This window comes from Chlamydotis macqueenii, chromosome 2 (genome assembly GCF_036417535.1).
Source record: "Chlamydotis macqueenii isolate bChlMac1 chromosome 2, bChlMac1.mat, whole genome shotgun sequence".
NCBI lineage: Eukaryota > Metazoa > Chordata > Aves > Otidiformes > Otididae > Chlamydotis > Chlamydotis macqueenii.
The window spans coordinates 50,614,841-50,633,536 of NC_141557.1; the positions used below are offsets into that span (position 1 = coordinate 50,614,841).

The 18,696-nt window shown below is 42.3% G+C and overlaps 1 protein-coding gene across 5 annotated transcripts in view; it reads left to right on the plus strand.

The window, feature by feature from the left end:
* Positions 1 to 18,696, plus strand: part of ELMO1 (engulfment and cell motility 1) — a 317,094-nt gene that overhangs the window by 48,383 nt on the left and 250,015 nt on the right. For 3 of the 5 annotated variants that reach the window (XM_086742954.1, XM_086742955.1, XM_086742953.1), the window contains exon 3: positions 3,459 to 3,608. In XM_086742954.1, coding sequence (XP_086599080.1) covers positions 3,531 to 3,608 — 78 coding nt within the window. In that variant the 5' untranslated portion in view covers positions 3,459 to 3,530. Of the gene's footprint in view, positions 1 to 3,025; positions 3,071 to 3,256; positions 3,360 to 3,458; positions 3,609 to 18,696 lie in introns of those variants that run through there. The other 2 variants (XM_086742956.1, XM_086742957.1) reach the window with 2 other exon arrangements.

Here is an 18,696-nt window from a genome sequence, read left to right on the forward strand (position 1 = left end):
CTTTTAGTGACGTCTGTATCGTTTTCACTGCTTGACTGCTGCTGGCATAACAAAAAGCAGTTCAAATCGGTTCTTATTCTTCATTCACATCATGAAAACTGCTTACTAAATTGGAATAATTTCACACCAGGGATTGTGCCTTCCTTGTTTTACTGGACAGTGTCTAACACACTCCGCACCACTGGAATAAGTAGTAGGTAATTTGTAATTGTCAGCAGTGTAGACTGCAGAATCTTCTTTGCAATCACAGTTTTCTGATGACAGGTAAACATCTATGTTGGCCTAAATAAAAGAAGAATATTTGTTTCTGGCATTGCCACATAGGTAGAACAAAACTGAAGTCAGCACGTTTGACTAGGATATCCACTGAGAAACAGAAATTTGTAGTGATGATTTTATATATGCTTTTCAGCATTCAGACTACACTGATGAGTCTGAGTTGGTCTTCTCCTGGTAGGAGAAGTGGAACTACATCCATTTGTATTAGTTAAAGATTTGGCATTTTGCTTTGTGTTTTATGACTGTATAAGCATATGTATATTAATAATTATAATTATGTAGGAGATCTGTGCTAGCCTGCATTAAAAACTAGTCATATTAAAATTGTCTTCTGAATGCTGTGGCAGACTTCTGCATCTTTGTTTTCTGCAAATTTGTTGCTGCATTATGTGGTTTTGCTTTCGTAGTTGTGGCCAGTGGTCATGAATGAGCATTTTTTTTCTCCAGCTTTGGAGCTGGATAACCTCACAGGGAGGTACTGGGCTATGAGTTACCTTCCCTTTCCCTCTCGTGGTGAGAGGTAACAGTGCTCTGAGTGGCTTCCCTGTCTTCCCAGTTAAAAGAGAGTGTGTTCGCCTATGCATTAGGTCGATTCTATTTTTTTATAGATCTCCCTTCTCTCTATAGATATGTGGCCTACAGTTGTTTCTTTTTTATGAAAGCTGTAGAAGAAATATGATGATGAGAAAACAAAATTGTTGAAAATAAGGACTTACTTATCTGAAGCTATCTCTCCTCAGTCAAGTTTGTCTGGCAGGAGCTGCTGCTGCTCTTTGTGTCGTGGCCGGTAAACCCAGGCTCTGGCAGAGGCTTCCAGGATCCCTCCTTCCAGGGACGTGGTGCCGTGCCGGGGAACACAGGGAGAAGCCTGTCAGGCAGGCACTGGATCAGCCAGCTCCGCTTCAGCGCTGCAGGCAGTTTAATACCACAACATCATTAGACTGAGAGGACCGTTCTGCTGAGGAGGTGGGAAACACCATCACATGAGTGTGGGAGCAAAAAGGCGCCAAGGTCTCATTTCATGAGACTGTCGAGGTGAATAAACAGCTTGTTGCTGCCAATGAGTCTCACTTCTCCTTCCCCCACCACTTCGTGCCACCTCTGGGAAGCTGTTTGGCCTGAATGTGGTGAAAACCAGATGACTGAAAGTACTTTTTTGCTGGCTAGTTGAGTCAGTGCTCTGGGCAGCAAGAAGAGGGCTCGTGGGAGATGCAAATGGTGGGAGCATGAGATGTCAAGGGAGAAATGGCAGGGACTTCGTGTCCATTCCGGCTCTGCGGGGGAAAACACAGCCAAAAGGGAATGTCTGACTGTTCTTAATGACCAGCAAGCCAGTTGTGTGCTTAAATTGTGTTTATTCCTGGTCCCTGTAACATGGACCAAGTGTTTCTTAATGACGTTGTTTAGACTTTGAAGGCACTTCCTGCAATCCAGTCTTATTTATAGACCGTCCATTGTCTTATATACTGCTTTGCGCTTGCCATTGTGTTCATGTGTGATTCTGTTGGCATCAGAACTACCATTGATGGAATTAAATTGCTGAGGTGTTAACGTTCATAAATTGCTTTTATAGCATGCGTTGAGAACCCAGTGTAGAATGTGGCAGGGCTTGTAAACGTGGAGGACTGAGCCTTTTCAGAGTAGACCAGAGGACACGCGAGGAAAGGAAAGGTAGAGACGTATACGTGAAGGCTGGCTGAACTCCCAGTTACAAGTAGGATGAGACAAAGGTGCAGAATTTCTTGATAAAGGGGTAGTTTCATGATTTTTGTCCAGGCTGATCTGGGTTCATGCTTCTGCTGCAATTGGAGAAGGGTTGTTTTACTGGTTTAGTTGAAGCAGCAACTGGTGGTGGTCAGAGCCTTTTTTTCTTGTACCTGTTTGTGGCTTTTGGATATCTGGTATACTCTCTCAACTCATCTCCTGCTTTAGCTCTTTCAGAGGGTATGTGTGCAAGCATGTGTCCATGCTTTCACCGCAGCTTCCTTCTCTTTTCTGCGAAGAAGAAGTGGGACTGCACCTCTGGAGATTTCTACAGCTTCTCTCGTGTTGTGCCAAGTCTCGGCAGAGCGTGTGGGAAACGCCGTGGTCGGCGCAGAGGGCTTGGCAAAGCAAGCAGGAACCTGCCAGCCTGCAGGAAGGGTGCATGGGTGGCCGTGTTCGAGAATAGCAGAGCTTGGCTACTTCAGTGGCGGTCCTGCAACCGCGGAGCAGGGAGAGGATGCAGAAGGTTTGTCTCCAAGCTCAGAGAGGCGCCGCACCCACTTGAAAAATGTTTGTTGTTACTGTGAGGTTACAAACTTTCGTGTGACAAAAGAGAGAGAACTTACATTCTGCAAAACCTGAGGATTTGGTTCTTCCCCTTTCCTCTCCTTCCCCAAAATTCAGAGCCTGTGCTGACATGAGATCCTGTTGGTATTCGTGTTCTTGCAGAACTGTGACGTTTTGTGTAGTGTGACACTTTTGTTAGTGTACGCTGTATCCTTGTGTGTTCACGTGTCTGAGATTTACCACAAAGCAGTATTTCCATAGGGGTATCTCTGCCTCGGTTAGGTGAGGGTATGTGTAAGCGTGTGTGTGTATGTATATGTGGAAACTGCTGTGTATTCTGCCTCCTTCCTGACATTCTGGTTGCTATAGTGCAGTGATCTATTTGTGAACACCCAGAAGATCATTGCTGTAGTTAAAAGAAACAGTGTTTCCTGGCCATAACTTCCTGGGCAATCTCTTCTCCCAGAGCGCCAGCCTTAACGGATTCGGACACGTTCCCAGGGACTCCAGGAGTGACACTGTAACGGGAACTTCCTCGAGTTTGTGGCTTTTCCCCATCAGCATGTTTAACAACATTTAAAAATAGTTTATCTATTTAAATCTCATGCATGCCTATTATTCACCGTACGTTTCAGTGCTTCAGCCATCTTTCTAACAGCCTGTCAAGCTGTGCAGCGTATTGTGGTGTTGTGTCCTGTGTTTGCTCCTGTCATTTGTGCCATTCTTCTGCTCCTGGACACACACATGCACACACACACACACACACACACATTTATACGTTTTCATCCACCTGCCCAGCCAGGCAAAATGTAGGAGACAAAGCGGCAGTGCTGGAGTTCTGTCTGAACTGCTGTATTTTTTTTTTTTTTTAATTTTTTTTTTTTTTCCCTTCCCCCTTCTCCCTGCAGGTGTAAATGAGAGAGACTCTCTGCAGTATTTAGTGTCCAGTTGTACTGGCTCCGAGGAAGAGCAGCGTCGCAATGCCCCCTCCTGCTGATATAGTGAAGGTGGCGATCGAATGGCCAGGTGCATTCCCCAAGTTAATGGAAATAGATCAAGTAAGTGCCTGTGTACGCGTGCTCTGCCGGCCCTGTGCGTAAATAAGTTATTTTCTTCATGTGTATGTCTCTGCATTTCTGTTCACTGAGATGCACACCTGTGTTTCTGTGAGTGCATGTGTGGTAGAAGATGGTTTTTATAAGGGGTGTAACCTCTTCCTCTCTTGCTACTTAATGTTTTTGATGTGCTTAGCTGGGTTTTTTTTTTTTTGTTTGCTTTTTGTTTTTAAACAGCTGCTTAAATAAGGCATTTACTGCTTATGTGACCCACTTAACACTTTTGTGCCTTAGTTTGTTCAACTGTAAAATTGTGGTAATGTTGTTACCTCTGGGTGGAGAGTCTTCAGATTTGTAGTCGGTGCTTTGCATTTGGAGTAGGATCATACTGAATGGCTGCAGCAAGTGCAGGTGTTGGAACTTAACTAGTGATGCACTAGTGATGCTGTTCCACTGAGAAATCTCAGGGCTTGTCCTGTCGAGCTGGTTATTTCTCATGCAGTGGCCCCATAGACTGTTTGGAGGCAGCGTACAGAAGCTAACAAATTCAAAATTATGAATTAAAGACTCTTTGTAGAAAATCTGGGGGAAGGGTTGAGGTGGGGGGAAACAAACCAAATCAAGTTATACAAGTGCCATGTTTTATGTTCTGGACTTCTCTGAGATTGTTTTTGTGGCACATGTATTAATACTACAAGCGACCTCTTTTATATTTAACAGCTTACCCATAACGTTTTGAAATCATACAGCATGCTACCTGTTTAGAATAACTATCATTCCTATAAGTAGTATTCAGAGTGCAGGAAAACATTTAATAATGTGCTTTAGACCCTAGTGTATCTGAGGACCAAGTACATTACAAAGTTCTGTTGGAGAGGAGAAAATTTGAATTAATGTTGAAAATGTTTTACTGAAATGAGATTCTAATTTCTTCATGCAGTGCAATCAGTTTCACTTCTAGTTAACCCTTTTGTGGCGTATACCTGGGAAATTCTTGTGTGAATTTTGGAGAAACGTGGTACTAGAGGGCAGCTTGAATAACAACAGTATGATTTTTAGGTACTCTGAAAGCCCCTGTAGAGGAAAGGAAAGTTCCCAAGCGGTTAGCACTGTGTAGTTTGATTTCCAAACCTGCCAAGCTTCTCCATTTTCATTTGCTGAAATTTTTTAGTGAGTTATATCTCCACTATACAAATCTCTTGCCTTCTGGAGTGAAGAATGTTTTACTTTTTTCTCCTTGTATAACAAATGGTAGACACTGTGTTCAGGGAAAGATACATGTTAGTCATGATGAACAACAGCTTATTGCTACCAAGAACAGTGAGGACAAAAATGAACAAATATTATGCAATCTCCTTCCAAGCAGCAGTAAAATAATACTGAAATGTTTGTTTTTCATTTGCAAAATGACTTAAAGTAACTCTCCGAAAATCTCATACCTTATCTGAAATATTAGCTTACTGTCCTGGAACTTTGTTTTTACCTTTGTTATATAAGATTTAGAGGAGATAAAAAAGAACAATGCTGATTTATGTTGGGTAGAACACTTCTAACGTAGCCTGCCAAGTTGTCTGCAAGCTTCCTCATGCCACTTTTTGGGGAGGAGGAAGAAGAAGAGCGAAAATAACACTGAGAGGGAGAAGGCTAACAGCAGTCTGCTCTGAATGCAGGGGGAAATGAGAGAATAGAGTTTAAGGGTCTCATTCCTCACCTTTCTGACATGAAAAATACAGGTGTAGTGACAAGAAATTAAGATGGGAAAGAAGCATCCCTTTCTAATCCTGATACACACAAACCCGCGTGTTTGCCTTTTTCAAGGATGGGAGCAATGTGGGAATGAGCCCTGATGATACATGCTTCTAAACGCACAGTTCTGCCTTTGCTTTACTTAATGCTAACTTTTCCCCAGTCTGTTTCCTTTAAAACATCTATTTAGTTCAAGAGCTATAGTGGAGGAGATGATTCATACTTCAGATGGCTAGCTGTCGGAGATGATAAGAGGGAGGAGGGAAAAGGAAGGTAGAAATTACTTGCCCGTTGACCAGATGTTACAGCCAGCGCCTGTCTCCCACGTGGGATCTGCTCATTCAAGCACCACTTGACATATATTCAGAAAATCCTAAAAACTTTACCTTAACAGTTGTCTCCCTCTCTGATCCCGTACCAGCAAAAAAACCCTGGTATTTAAAATAACAGCACTGTATTTTTACTTTAAAAAGAACAACAACACAACCTCACTGTAGCATGATGCAATTTCTTTCTTTTTTTTTAATTTATATTCAGTTGCACAGTATCCCAATTCACCTGCTGTGCATATGCATATTTTGCTCAGCAATGAAGAGAATAAAGTATTTTCAAAATGAGGACATGTCATTGTGAAACCATAGTGATTGATAGTAGTGTCCTGGAAGGTGTTGGGCCTGAAAAGAGCTCATGTATATTTTTTTTTCCACCAAATGTTATTAGACTTTACATTAAAAACCTCCTCTTCAGGCACATTACTTCTGATAACCTGGACTTCATGAGGCATAGAGCTTTTTCTAGTTGATGCTTCCCACTGCGTTTCTGTAGGTTTGTCAGCTCTGGTTCATCAATGACAATTTTAACTTTAATCATACGAAATTGGTGTTACTGAGTTAGAGAAACTCTTTGCCTGCACAACTAGTATATGATTAAGGGCTTTTCAGAACCAGCCCCTGTGCCTAACCTTTCTTCTCATTCATTGAAATGTACTATTTGACATAAAGGTTTTACAACTACTTTTTTTCCTGGAAAGCTGCTTTAAACAAGGAGGGTAAAACTGCGTATTATTTACTGCCTTCTTTCCTACTAGATGGGAACTAATTAAGTTTTAGTAAACCTAGCAACTGGCTGTTGCCTGTATGCATTAAAGCTCATTTTAAAGCATGTGCAAGTTAATGTACTTTGCTGCTTTCTTCTTGAGAGATGAACTTGACTGAATTCAGTTACTGTCTTCCAGAATATCTGGGCTTTTAAATTTGGATTCCTTCCCATTTCCATCACTTTCCTCAATTGTAAATTTGAAAAAGAACATCTAGACTCATCCCCCTGCATAAATTCCTACTGGAAATATTAGTACTGTGTTCAAAATTAATTTTTAATTAAACGATTTGATTATGACTTTAAGAGCTGGGTATAGGGATGATCTTCAACTTTTAAGACTCCTTGTCATGTAAGGGGTGGAATGGAAATGGGTTGGTGTCTGAATTTGCATTAGGATTTTTTGGTGAACTTTTTAGGGGTGCAGTCAGAAAAGAAGTGAATTGTAGACGCTGATTGCCTATTACCTTCTCCCAATCTTCTGTGTGATTGTTCTGTCAGATGTTAAGAGTAGGGCAGCACAGGCTCTGTACAGATGAACCAGAGTGCTGGCTACTCTATCCTGTCTTCTCTTTATTTGTCCCAGAAGTAGCCATTTCATAAGAGGATGTTCTTTCTTGTGTTCAGGTGGAAATTTATGTGCTTTAATTTGTGCCCTTATGTGTAACTCATTCTCAACTGCTGGGTTTTTTTAATAGCACAAATTATTTTAAGTAGGCCGGTGCTGGTTTTAGGTTACCTGGATACTTTGTTCTGTGGATTTACAGCTTTGCTGTTCCTGCTGCAGGGGAAGCAGCTTCCAGGAGATGCACAAGATGTGTATTTGGGGTTATCCCATTCAAATTCACTCTTGTGTGTTAACACAACTTGAACTAAAACAAGATCTCTCTAAACTCGGGGATGAACTTCCTCACTGGTGGAGGTAAACTCTTCCTACAGAAAGGAACTGTTTGTAATTAAACTTGGCCTTACAGTCTCTTCCTCCAGGTTTACTTTTATCTATGAAATAATTAAATATAGATTAAATTACCAGATGTGACTCTTTAGCCAAAAAAAGTGAGGGGAGGTTGGAAAGCTGTGTGTTATTTTCAAAGGACAAATCTGGTACAGTGGGCAAAATTTTACAGGAGCGCTGTCAAATGACGACTTCATGTTAATACAGTGCAGTGCAGCACATGGGAGGAACCATGGGCTGCTTGACATTAATGGTTTCTCTAAGGTATGGATTTAGTCAGCAAGTTTGTCTTTTAAGAGTATCTTTCCAGTTGTCTTTTCTCTTCTGCCAGTGTATACTATAAATGTCATTTTAGTTGGTTTTGTTTTTTTCTTTTCTTTTTTTTTTCTTCAGAGAAGTTATTGTACTTCACTGCATATTAAAAGGAAATCAGTAAGGTTTTTTTTGTTTTGGTTTTTTTTTTTTTTTAAGGGAACTTTCAAATTGTTTTGGTTTTTAGACCTAAATCTGGACCCTTGGGGATTTTTAATTGATTTAGTGCAGTCTTTCAGTCTTTCTCAAACTGTGGGGAGAAATGTATTTCAAAAGGGATTGTGAAATACTTAATTAGAGAAGAGAAAGTGGCACATCGCTTCTGCCATGTGTGTGAACTAAGAATAGCTGTAGTTTCTGCAAGTGCTGTCACTAGTAATAACAGTATACCGATACAATCCTAGCATCACAAGTCCAAATGTATGCAATATTAGTTGGCACCAGCTTTGTTCAAGTGGTGAAGAAGAAAGGGATATTGATGTCTCTCTGTACCAGAGGCTGTACTGTGAAGTGTCACTCCCTGCGCTTAGTTCTGGCTCCAGACTCTTAACTCTACAAAATTAAGGGGTTTAGTGCTGAGGGGATGAAGGAAGAGAGAGGCTCTTACTTCCTTCCAGCAAATCTACAAAATTGTATGAACTCTTACCCAAAAAGTGTAATAGTATTGCAGTAGCTGGAGCTACTGATGCTTTTTGGTATGAATATTGTTGAAGATTTCCAATATTACTGTGACTTTAAAGTAGTTAATGGAAATGTCAGTGCCTTTTAACAGCTGACAAGATCCGAGTTTCTTGAAGATAGAGGACTAGGAAGCAGCTCGGGGAAGGTTGTGGGGAAAGCTTACACTGACTTGTAAAAGTGTTCCCTGGCTCAGTTTGCTAGCAGCAGCTCTTTTCTGTCAAGTCAGAGAAGGGAGTGAGTGGTTGAGGCCAGCCACTGCAACTGTATCTGAGCCTTTCTGAAGAAGGACCTTGGTTACTGCTAATGGGAAACTTATCTGAAGACAGACGAGCCAAAAGGTGGCTGCCTTTTCAAAAAGATTGAAAAACACACTCAGCTAGCTTAACCCAGTTTACTAAAGGTAGAGCTTGCTTAGAATAAACTTTTAGGTGTGTTGTGGTTTAACCGTAGCCAGCAACTAAAATAACCACACAGCTGCTTGTTCACTCACCCCCCCTCCCCTCAAACAGGATGGAGGAAAGAGAATTGGAAGGGTAAGAGTGAGAAAACTGATGGATTGAGATGAGAACAGTTTAACAATTGAAATGAAATAAAATAAAATAACAGTAATAACAATAAACAATATTGAAAAGGAAAATAAGAAAAAAGATAATAGAACCCAAGAAAAACAAATGATGCAAATAAAAACCGGTTGCTCATCACCAACTGACTGAGGCCCAGCCAGTTGCTGAGCAGCAGCCCCCTGGTCAGCTTTCCTCCTAGTTTATGTGCTGACCGTCTCATCATATGGTGTGGAACATCTTTGAGTTGGGGTAAGCTGTCCCAGCTGTGTCTCCTCCCAACTTTTTGTGCAACCCTAGCCTGCTCGCTGGCAGAGTGATGCGAGGAGCAAAAGAGTCCTTGACTCTGTATGAGCACTGCTTAGCAATAACTAAAACATCCCTGAGTTATCAACTATTAGCAGTACATATCCAAAAAGTAGCCCTATACTAACTGTTATGAAGAAAATTTCACCCAGGATTCAGTCACCTTGGTTGGAGTGCATGAGGAATGCTTACCCTTCTTGGCTTGCTCAGACATTTTTGGGGTCAGTCTGTCGACACCTGAGACACAGGCCCACGTGGAGGGGGCATTGATTATCTTCGTATTCACAGAGTTGTCTGGCCAGTTCATCTGTAGTTGGTGCCTCTCTGTCTGTCCAGCTCATTATCACCAGAACGTGGGTGTATAGCATCAGTGCATTTCATACACACTTTTGCCGCATGGGCTGCATCCACTGGATTTCATCTGGGTCTTTGGATGCCTGGTCGTTACAGATCACCTCCAACGTGGCTAATTCCCTCAGGTACTGGATACCTCTGTAAGCGTTGGTCCATTTGCTTTGGGAATTTGCAGGTTCTTCCTTGAGGCAGTACCTGTCCTTCACACTTGACAGGAGTTGCTGCCAAAGACTTATGATTCCTGCATTTTTTCCAATCCCTTTGTCAATGGGCTTATCCTTCCCAAGGGATCCCAGCTGCTGGGCTTCCTTACCCTCTAATCCATGATTACTGGCTCCAGTATCCCAGTACTGGAGTAATCAGCTGAGAATTAGTTCACCTGGTTAATGGCTAAAATCTTTTCACATTTCTCACAGCTCACTTAAGGACAGGGGTCTGGTGGTTTCTGCCTCATTTATGATTTCAGTCTCTCCCTCCTCCTGTTCTTGTAATTGCTGTGCTGCAGAACAGGCTGCCTCTTCTGATTCTTTCTCCTGCTCCCTCTTAAGAGAAGCTTCTTTGTTCCTTCCTAAATGAGCTGATTTCTGCTTCCGTTGTTTCTTTTCAGTTATAGAGGTGACTGATACAGTGTCTGGTATAGCCATAGTGTCTGTTTGTTTGTTTTCCTTCTCTTCTCCTTGAGGGTGCTGCATAATGTCGAGCAGAGCTTGGTGGATGCTGGCCAGGGCCCAGCACAGTGCCGTAAGTTGTGCCTCTTGCTTTCTCTACATACCTACCCATATTTTCCCACATGCCATGCCACTCATGACCATGCTCTTGCGGAGCGTGGGTTGTCTTTCTAAATTACTTGTTAACCTTAGGCAAAACTGAAGCAGTGTTTCTATGAAATACCAATAGAAGCATTGTAACTACCCAAGGATGTTCAAGATACTAAGAAGTTATTGTCATGAGGGAGAAGATACCACAGAAGAAGGTAGCGAAGGTGCCATTCTGTATTTCCCCCAGAAAAAACCTCTCAGAGGAAGAAGTATAATTGTTAATTGTCTCCATGAGATGGTACCCAAAGTACAGTAATGGCTTCGGTACAGAGCCAAAATACCAGATTAAGCTCAAGGTCAGTGTTTTAGTAACAAATAACCAAGGCAAAACATCACTCATCACTACAGAGCACAGCAAACTGCAAAAGCCAACACTGATCTTTAACAGGTACAGCAGAAAAAGGAGCATGGCACAGGTCAGATAAACTAATATGGAGAACAAATTACAGATTTTATTAGCCCCGTAGTGCTAACCAGAACCTCCCTGTTGGAGCCTGAATTTTGCTGCCTGCAGTTGCTGGCATTTTCAAGATGAAGGCTGAACGTGACTTTAAGATTGTTGCATCTGCAAAATTTTTAAAGAAACAGCAGGAGTCTCATCTCTTAAAAGTTAATTCTGCTATATTTAAAGCAAATGTGTAATTTTGAGATTCCTGGAGCTACGCACTGATGAATTAATTACAAGATACTTAATTCACATTCTGGCCAGCTTGGGATATCCAGGCACACTTTATGTTTCCATTATATTATCCTTAAAGAGCTCCAAGATTGTAGTACAAAGGAGAGTAATACTAAAAATCCCGTTGCATAATTTTTTTGTGACTTCACGTAGAGACTTTTCTACTCTTGTAGGCCACCAGTCTGTCAGTCATGAGCTGTGAGTCTGGGTTTTTTTCATTCAGTTTTCAAAGGTATGCTCGCCTAATAAAGTGGTTGAGTGAAGAGCAACATCTTAAAGCCCTGCTTTGTATTTTAACTGGATTTTAAACGTGTGAGTATGTTGCATGCAAATGTGCTGTAATCTGCAGCTGTGGGTCCCTAGGTGTTTTATAAGTCTTCAGTATTCTTGGCTGGGAGTTTTTGGTGTCCTTGTTCGCGAAGTACTTGAGGAAGCAGGGAATGTTATGGCTTGTTAGGAGACTAAATGTGGAGTAAGAAGTTCCTGTAAGACTCTGTTGTGGTTTTTTGGTGGTGGTTTGTTGGTTTTTTTTTTTGTTTGTTTTTTTTTTGTTTGTTTGTTTTTAAATACTGTTATGTTTCACTGCTTCCTTGTTGTACAGTCACTTTATCATCTTAGACATATGATCTGGTGAAATGCAGATTTAGGAACGAGGATGTCTTTGGCGGAGGGAAATGAGTAACTGAGGAAGCTACAGCTGAGAGTGAAGGGGAAGAGGACACAAGCAACTAGGTTTCCTGAAGTCTTGTGTGCTTTGCAGAACCCCACCTGCTGTATTTATACCAAAGTGTTTCTACTGGCATGTGAAAACTGCCACCTTAAGGGCTGTGAACTGAGCCAATAAAAGCTCTCTCCCATTAGCAGGCTGTGCACCGACAGAACCGTGTAGTGTTGTCTTGGCCTTGGCTGGGTTTTATGGTCTCTGTTACTGCAGTGTCGGGGTATCCCTGTTCTTCAGATATTTCCTCTCTCTGGTGTTCCCCCGAGTTAGGGAAATACTCGTCTCCTTCTTTTCCAGATGTCCAATGCCGAATTATCAAGTTTGGTCTCGCTAATACTCTGTGGTCAATGGAGAGAGTTGATTTGCAAAGTGGTTCAGAACAGGTTGAGGAGGCTGAAGCCCAAAATTCTACAGTACTTCCCCCTTACAGGAGAAAACCATCTCTCTTACATGAGAAACCGGTGGTGAAATAGTGAGTCAAGGACGCAGGTGTCCTGGCATCTGATGTTTGCCAGAAGACAGTCCTGCTTCTGTTTCTGTAGCCCCTGGTGTATGACAGTAACAGAAGAAGCCTTCACTGATTGTGGAAAGAGGTGTTTTTCTGTTTCTTAATAACCGTAAAAATTACTTTTGTACTAAAAGATTTGTTAGTAGAAGGGTAGCATTAATTATAGATAGAATGGTGTATTTACTGACTTGAGGTTCTGCTTTTTGACAGATGCATAGATCGGCAACAGAACGTTTTTTTTTCTAGTGCTGAGTGTTTTCCACTAACAGATGTGCCGCATCTGCTGTTTTTCTGCAATGGGCTTAATGACAGTGAGGGTTAAGGGCTTTCTTGTTACTTCTGTGATTAAAAGGTGTCAGCAGGGAAAGTGATATCCCAGTCATTGTCAAAAAAAAAAACAACCAAAAACCAACCAACCCAGAAAAAGAAAAAGCACTGAATCTCTGCTAGTCATTTGAAAAGGAAAGAAACCTATCTGGCCTTGGCCTGAAAGAAACCTATCTGCAGTTCCGAAGTATAGCACAATCAGATTATATCTGAACTGTGTGTATAACACAGGTTTCTACCCATGTTTAGGCTTCTGTCCTCTTTACAGTTCACACATGCTTACACACACACACACGCACACACACTCTCTTATGATTTGATTTGGAAGTGCTTTAAACTCAGATTAGTGTACTGGTGGTTTGCACTGGACCTAGGGGTTGATCAGCACTAGTGTATTAAATGCTTTTAGCTTTCTTTTGCTCATCCTGCGATTTCCCTGGAACAAACCAGTGGCCTGGACTCGCCCAGCCTGCACTCTTGCACGCCTGTGCTTAGTGCTTCCTGGTGACTGGTTACCTCTCTGGGGAACCCAAGGTGTTGGCATGAAAGGATGAAGCTGATGAGGAAGTTGGAGTGGGAAATCGAAGTCTGTGTTCTGCAAGTTAAAGTGCTGCAAAATACTGCACAAGTAGCAAGGGCAGGTATTCAAGAAGACTTCAGTTAAGAATCTGTGTCCATCTTGGCACACAAAGCCTGGAGACTTGACTTCAGACATACGCAGGTGAGCACAGAAGTGGTGAGCAGGTATTACTGCATAGTGGAGGTTATTAGGGCTCCACGAAGCTAGCCTCTCAGACACATGTACGATCCAGTCAATGCAGATGAAGCTTTGCTAAAGGTGTTTAAATTCACATCGGCTCTGGTGCTGTCTATGCTTGGTGTCAATGGCAGGATTCTCACCGTGTATGCAGATCAATAAGTCATGAGGCCATAATGCCCCATTACCATTTCCCACTGGATTCCAGATATCAATTTAATACTTACCTTATTAGGAAAATACTATTATACTAACTGATATGTTCAGGGCAGATGGCTGTGATATGTTAGCTGAAGGGGTTATCTCCTATAGGCAGCATAAGATTTACTTTGATCTGTGTTATTTCCTGCATTGAAGCTACAGCTTTATCTTCTTGGAGCTTTAAAAGAGCATCTCAGCATGTGTAAAAGCACACTTCGTTTTTACTGGTGTAGGGGGAGGGCATAGAGGCAAAACCTCAAAACTAAAATGCACGAGCACAAAATATTCATTTTGATGAAAGAAAAAATTTGAAGTATTTTTGAACTAATTGTGAGGAATTCTTTGAAGTACATTGACTAAAAAGGTGAATTTGACTTTTCGTAATTGTAAATTCAGTGAAGATACTGTGTAAATTTACATAAACTTAATTTTATGAAGGTGAAAATAACAAAAGCATCAAGTCCATTCTCTTTGACATCAGGCAAATATTTACAACCAGGCAAAAAAAGAAGTGTCTTTGAAAGGTCTGCCAAGTAAATTTGCTCCACATAGAATGGAAATAGGCATCTAGCTCATCTTTTATGATTCAAAAAGAAAAAAAATATAGTAGCTCACTTTTGTTTGTCTTCTAGTACTGATCCATTCCTATATGTACAGTAAACAGTCGTGTCCTGTTGCTGTTATCTAAGCATGGATACACCTCTTAGAGCCTTCGGTAGCAGGACTGTGAAGGGATTCTGCACGTGGCTGCGAGCTGGCTGAGAAGGGGCCATGGGAGCTGCTGGCTGACCCGTCTGTCCCTTCCAGAACAAACAAGGGTTTTGTTGGCGCGGAGGCCTGGCCGTGCGCAGGCAGGGCAGTAGGAGTGCGACCGCTGCCCACTCAGGGTGCTGCCTGCCAGAGCCTTCCCACAGCCTGTGCTGACCGGCCCTCGCCAGAGCGATTGCACAGAGGAGTCCTGGCAGCCCTCGTCTGCTTTTCGCAACGTCCCGCTTACAGCTGTGAACAGGGTGCTGGTGACATTTATCTGCTTGGTAGGGAAGGGGAAATAATTTTGTCTGGAGACTTATATGCCGGGAGGGTGCAGCCCAAAGGATGATTAAGAGCAGCAGCTTATTAGGATTGCAGTCGTATTTGTTACATTTATTAGTTTGTAAAGTGCTATCAAATTACTAATTGCATACTCTGTATCCCAGAAGAGTTCCACTTTTTTTTCATCCTGTTACTGTTCACTGAGTTGTACTAGGTCACATCGGTGCTATAGCTGTAGTGCTGCAAGGGGGACAAAAGTGTATTGTGAAAGGCTGGCTGCATTAATAATTTTAATTATTGAAGATCAGTGTTGTTTTTTTTTTTTAAATGTCCCTTACAGATTCTAGGGGTTTTTTTGTTAGTTTGTTTTGTCCTAAGTTTTTACTTTCAAATAATGTCATATAGTAATGCAAAGGTACTGTAGAATAGGAGAAGGAGGAGGGAAATGAGTAGGATTGAGAAAGGACGTAAAAGCTGATAGTGTAGAGAACTTAGACATACTAAAGTAATGATCTGGAAAGTAACCGTATCCAGCCTTCCCAGTATTTATATTATTGCTCGTTTTGGTTGTTAAAGTGTCTTTTTGTAATTGTTTCTGATGGGATACTATAGTTCCTATGGGAAATGATGGGGAGGAGAAGAATTACTTTTTGTCCTCCATTGTATTAAATCTGTTAGCTGATATCAATTTATTGGCTCTCTGGGATATTAATTCCTTTTACAAATTTTGTCAAAATAGGGAAATACTGGTGTGGGACCTGCAGTAGCATCCTGAGGAGAGAGAAGGGAAAGCAGTGTGCAGAGCTGTGCGCTGCGCTTGGCAGCAGCTCACCCGCAGGCTGGCACAGGCATGGTGGACGGCAAACTTGCATTATCCCGCTGCAGGCAAACCTGTGCTCCTCGCTGTATTCTTCCCCCAAAAATGGAATTTTCTTTTTTCTTTTTTTTTTTTTTTTTTTTGGGGAGGGACAGGGGGAAGAAAGCAATTGAAAGCAGGGATTGCTTTCACAGCATGGCAGAAGCTACAAAATCCCTCGAGGAGGAGGACAGCAGGTCAAAGCAGCTGCACATAAATGACACAGTAATCCAGACTTGAGGACCTGATCAGGCTAAAAAAAATTGTGGGGAAGAAGACACTTTTTTCTTTCTCATGTGATCTGCCTGATCTGCTTCACAGCCTGGCTACAGCTATACAAACAGCTGAGCCGGTGCAACAGAAAGAAACTGTGGTGGAGAAGGGAGATGTTGGCTGCTGCAGAAGGGAGCTGTTTCACACTTCTTGCCTTGTCCTCCCATGTGCTTGCTCATCATTTAGGCACGTAGCAAGTCGGATAAGGAGATCAATCCAGGTGAAAACATTTTTTGTTCCCCTTTTTACTAGGCCAGGTTTTTTTTATTTCATCATGTTCCCTGGTGTGGATTATCTGGGTGGTCATGTGAAATAGTAATGGCAGTGAAAGAGGAAGGATGGAAACCAAGGACTGCGACAGCATGGCAAGTGGGGGCAGGAACCTTTCAGCAGATGCTTTCATTCACATTTGGTTAAAATGGTCTTGTGTTATGTTTTTGCCTGTTTATAAACTGGCTTAGTTGACTTGAGTGTTGAAATAACAAATCCTTCCCTGATCCTGACCTGACCAAGGAGTCCTGTCTCTGGCTTTCCGTCTATACAGTGATGCAGTTCAGAAAACAAATACAAAGGAAAAATAACTCTACCTCCACATAACACACCCTGCTACTGAGTTAGTTCTTAGCCTAATCAGTTTCCTGTAAACATTAAAGGGAAGCAGCTTGTTCTGACAACAGTGTGGTTTATGGGTGTTTGTATGGTGGAGTTTGTGTGTTTTGTTTGCTTTTTAAGAATTCAGCGAACTGTGATTATTTGAAGTAAGTAGAGAGGGTCTTGGGGACTACTGACCTGTCAGCCTCACCTTTGTGCCTGGGAAGATCATGGAACAGATCCTCCTAGAAGCTGTGCTGAGGCACATGGAGGACAGGGAGGTGATTCAAGACAGCCAGCATGGCTTCACCAAGGGCAAGTCGTGCCTGCCCAATCTAGTGGCCTTCTGTGATGGAGTGACCACATTAGTGGACAAGGGAAGAGATACGGACTTCTCTAAGGCCTTTGACACGGTCCCCCACAACATCGTTCTCTCTAAACTGGAGAGACAGGGATTTGATGGGTGGACTGTTTGGTGGTTGAGGAATTGGTTGGATGGTCACATCCAGAGGGTAGTGGTCAATGGCTTGATGTCTAAGTGGAGACCAGTGATGAATGGCATTCCTCAGTGGTTCATATTGGGACTGACCCTGTTTTACATCTTCATCAATGACATAGTGGGATCGAGTTCACCATCCTCAAGTTTGCAGATGACACCAAGCTGAGTGGTGCAGTCAACATGTCTGAGGGACGGGATGTCATCCAGAGGGACCTGGGCAAGTTTAAGAAGTGGGCCCACGCAGACCTCATGAAGATCAGTAAGACCAAGTGCAAGGACCTGCACCTGAGTTGGGGCAATCCCCAGTATCAATACAGGCTGGAGGATGAAGGGATTGAGTGCAGCTCTGCTGAGAAAGACTTTGGGGGTTCTGGTGATTGAAAAGTTGGATATAAGTCGTCAATGTGTACACTCAGCCCAAAAGGCAAATCATATCCTGGGCTGCATCAGAAGTGTGGCCAGCAGGTTGAGGGAGCTGATTCTTCCCCTCTACTCTGTTCTGGTGAGACCCCACCTGGAGTACTGCATCCAGCTCTGGAAGCCCTCAGCACAGGAAAGACATGGACCTGTTGAAGCGAGTCTAGAGGAGGGCCATGAAGATGATCAGAGGGCTGGAGCACCTCTCCTGTGAAGAAAGACTGAGAGAGTTGGAGCTGTTCAGCCTGGAGAAGAGAAGGCTCAAGGGGGCCTACAGGAAAGATGGGGACAAACTTTTTATCAGGGCCTGTAGTAATAGGCCAGTAATAGTAACAGTTTTAAACTAAAAGAGAGTAGATTCAGAGTAGATATAAAGAAGAAACTTTTTACAGTGAGGGTGGTGAAGCACTGGCACAGGTTGCCCAGATAGGTGATGGATGCCCCATCCCTGGAGGCATTCAAGGCCAGGCTGGATGGGGCTCTGAGCAACCTGATCTCATTGAAGGTGTTCCTGCTCCTTGCAGGGGGGTTGGGCTAGATCACCTTTAAAGATCCCTTTCAACTCAAATCATTCTGCGTTTTCGTGTTTCTGTGCTACGTGGGTGATTCGGGGAATTTTCATGAAGCAGCAGATATGTGTAATCACCCAGCATTGGAGAAAAAAGGCTCAGTAGTCACTGGTTGGTGAAATTTTGTCCGTTTCTTTTTGCTATGCAACTTCATCTATGTTTTGGGATATAAAAATGCGTTTTCTTCTAGCCAGCAATCTTCTAAAAACACTTGTGTGTGCACCCTGTGTTTTTAACAATGTTCAGAGCATTGCAACATCACCAGACTAGACTGTTCCTTCTATTTTGGGACTCAAAGCAACAGAGCTGTTTTCAGTCAGTCCAAATGCTCGTGCTTACAGATGTAGAGAATAAAGCAGAACTGATACATCTGGGATCTTAACACCTTCCAGCTGGTGTTTTATGAGAGGGGACCCTGCATCTGTGTACTTAAGAGAGAGGATTACTGTCATCATATGACCATATCTGAAAGGGACAAAAGAAGGTTTAGAAATATTGAATGTCTTCTTGCTTCACATGTCATTCGTGGAAAATGCTCATGTTGATATCTAAATCTTATGTTTCTGTTGGGTAATGAGATGCAGTGTACAAAACAGACTCTTTGATTTCTTGGTTGAGAAGCTGAGTTGATGCCGTATGGGCTAATGCTGACAAAAACGACTGATAATGTCATCATACGTATGCATAGAATTGCTATCTTTATAGATTGTAAGACCAAAACATCAGAAAATTTTGGGGTCCTATCAAGCTTGATATTAAACAAAATGAAATACTAGTAGCTTGTTTTGTTCTGTGCAGTCAGTGGTTTTGGAATCATGTTTTAAGAGCTCAGAG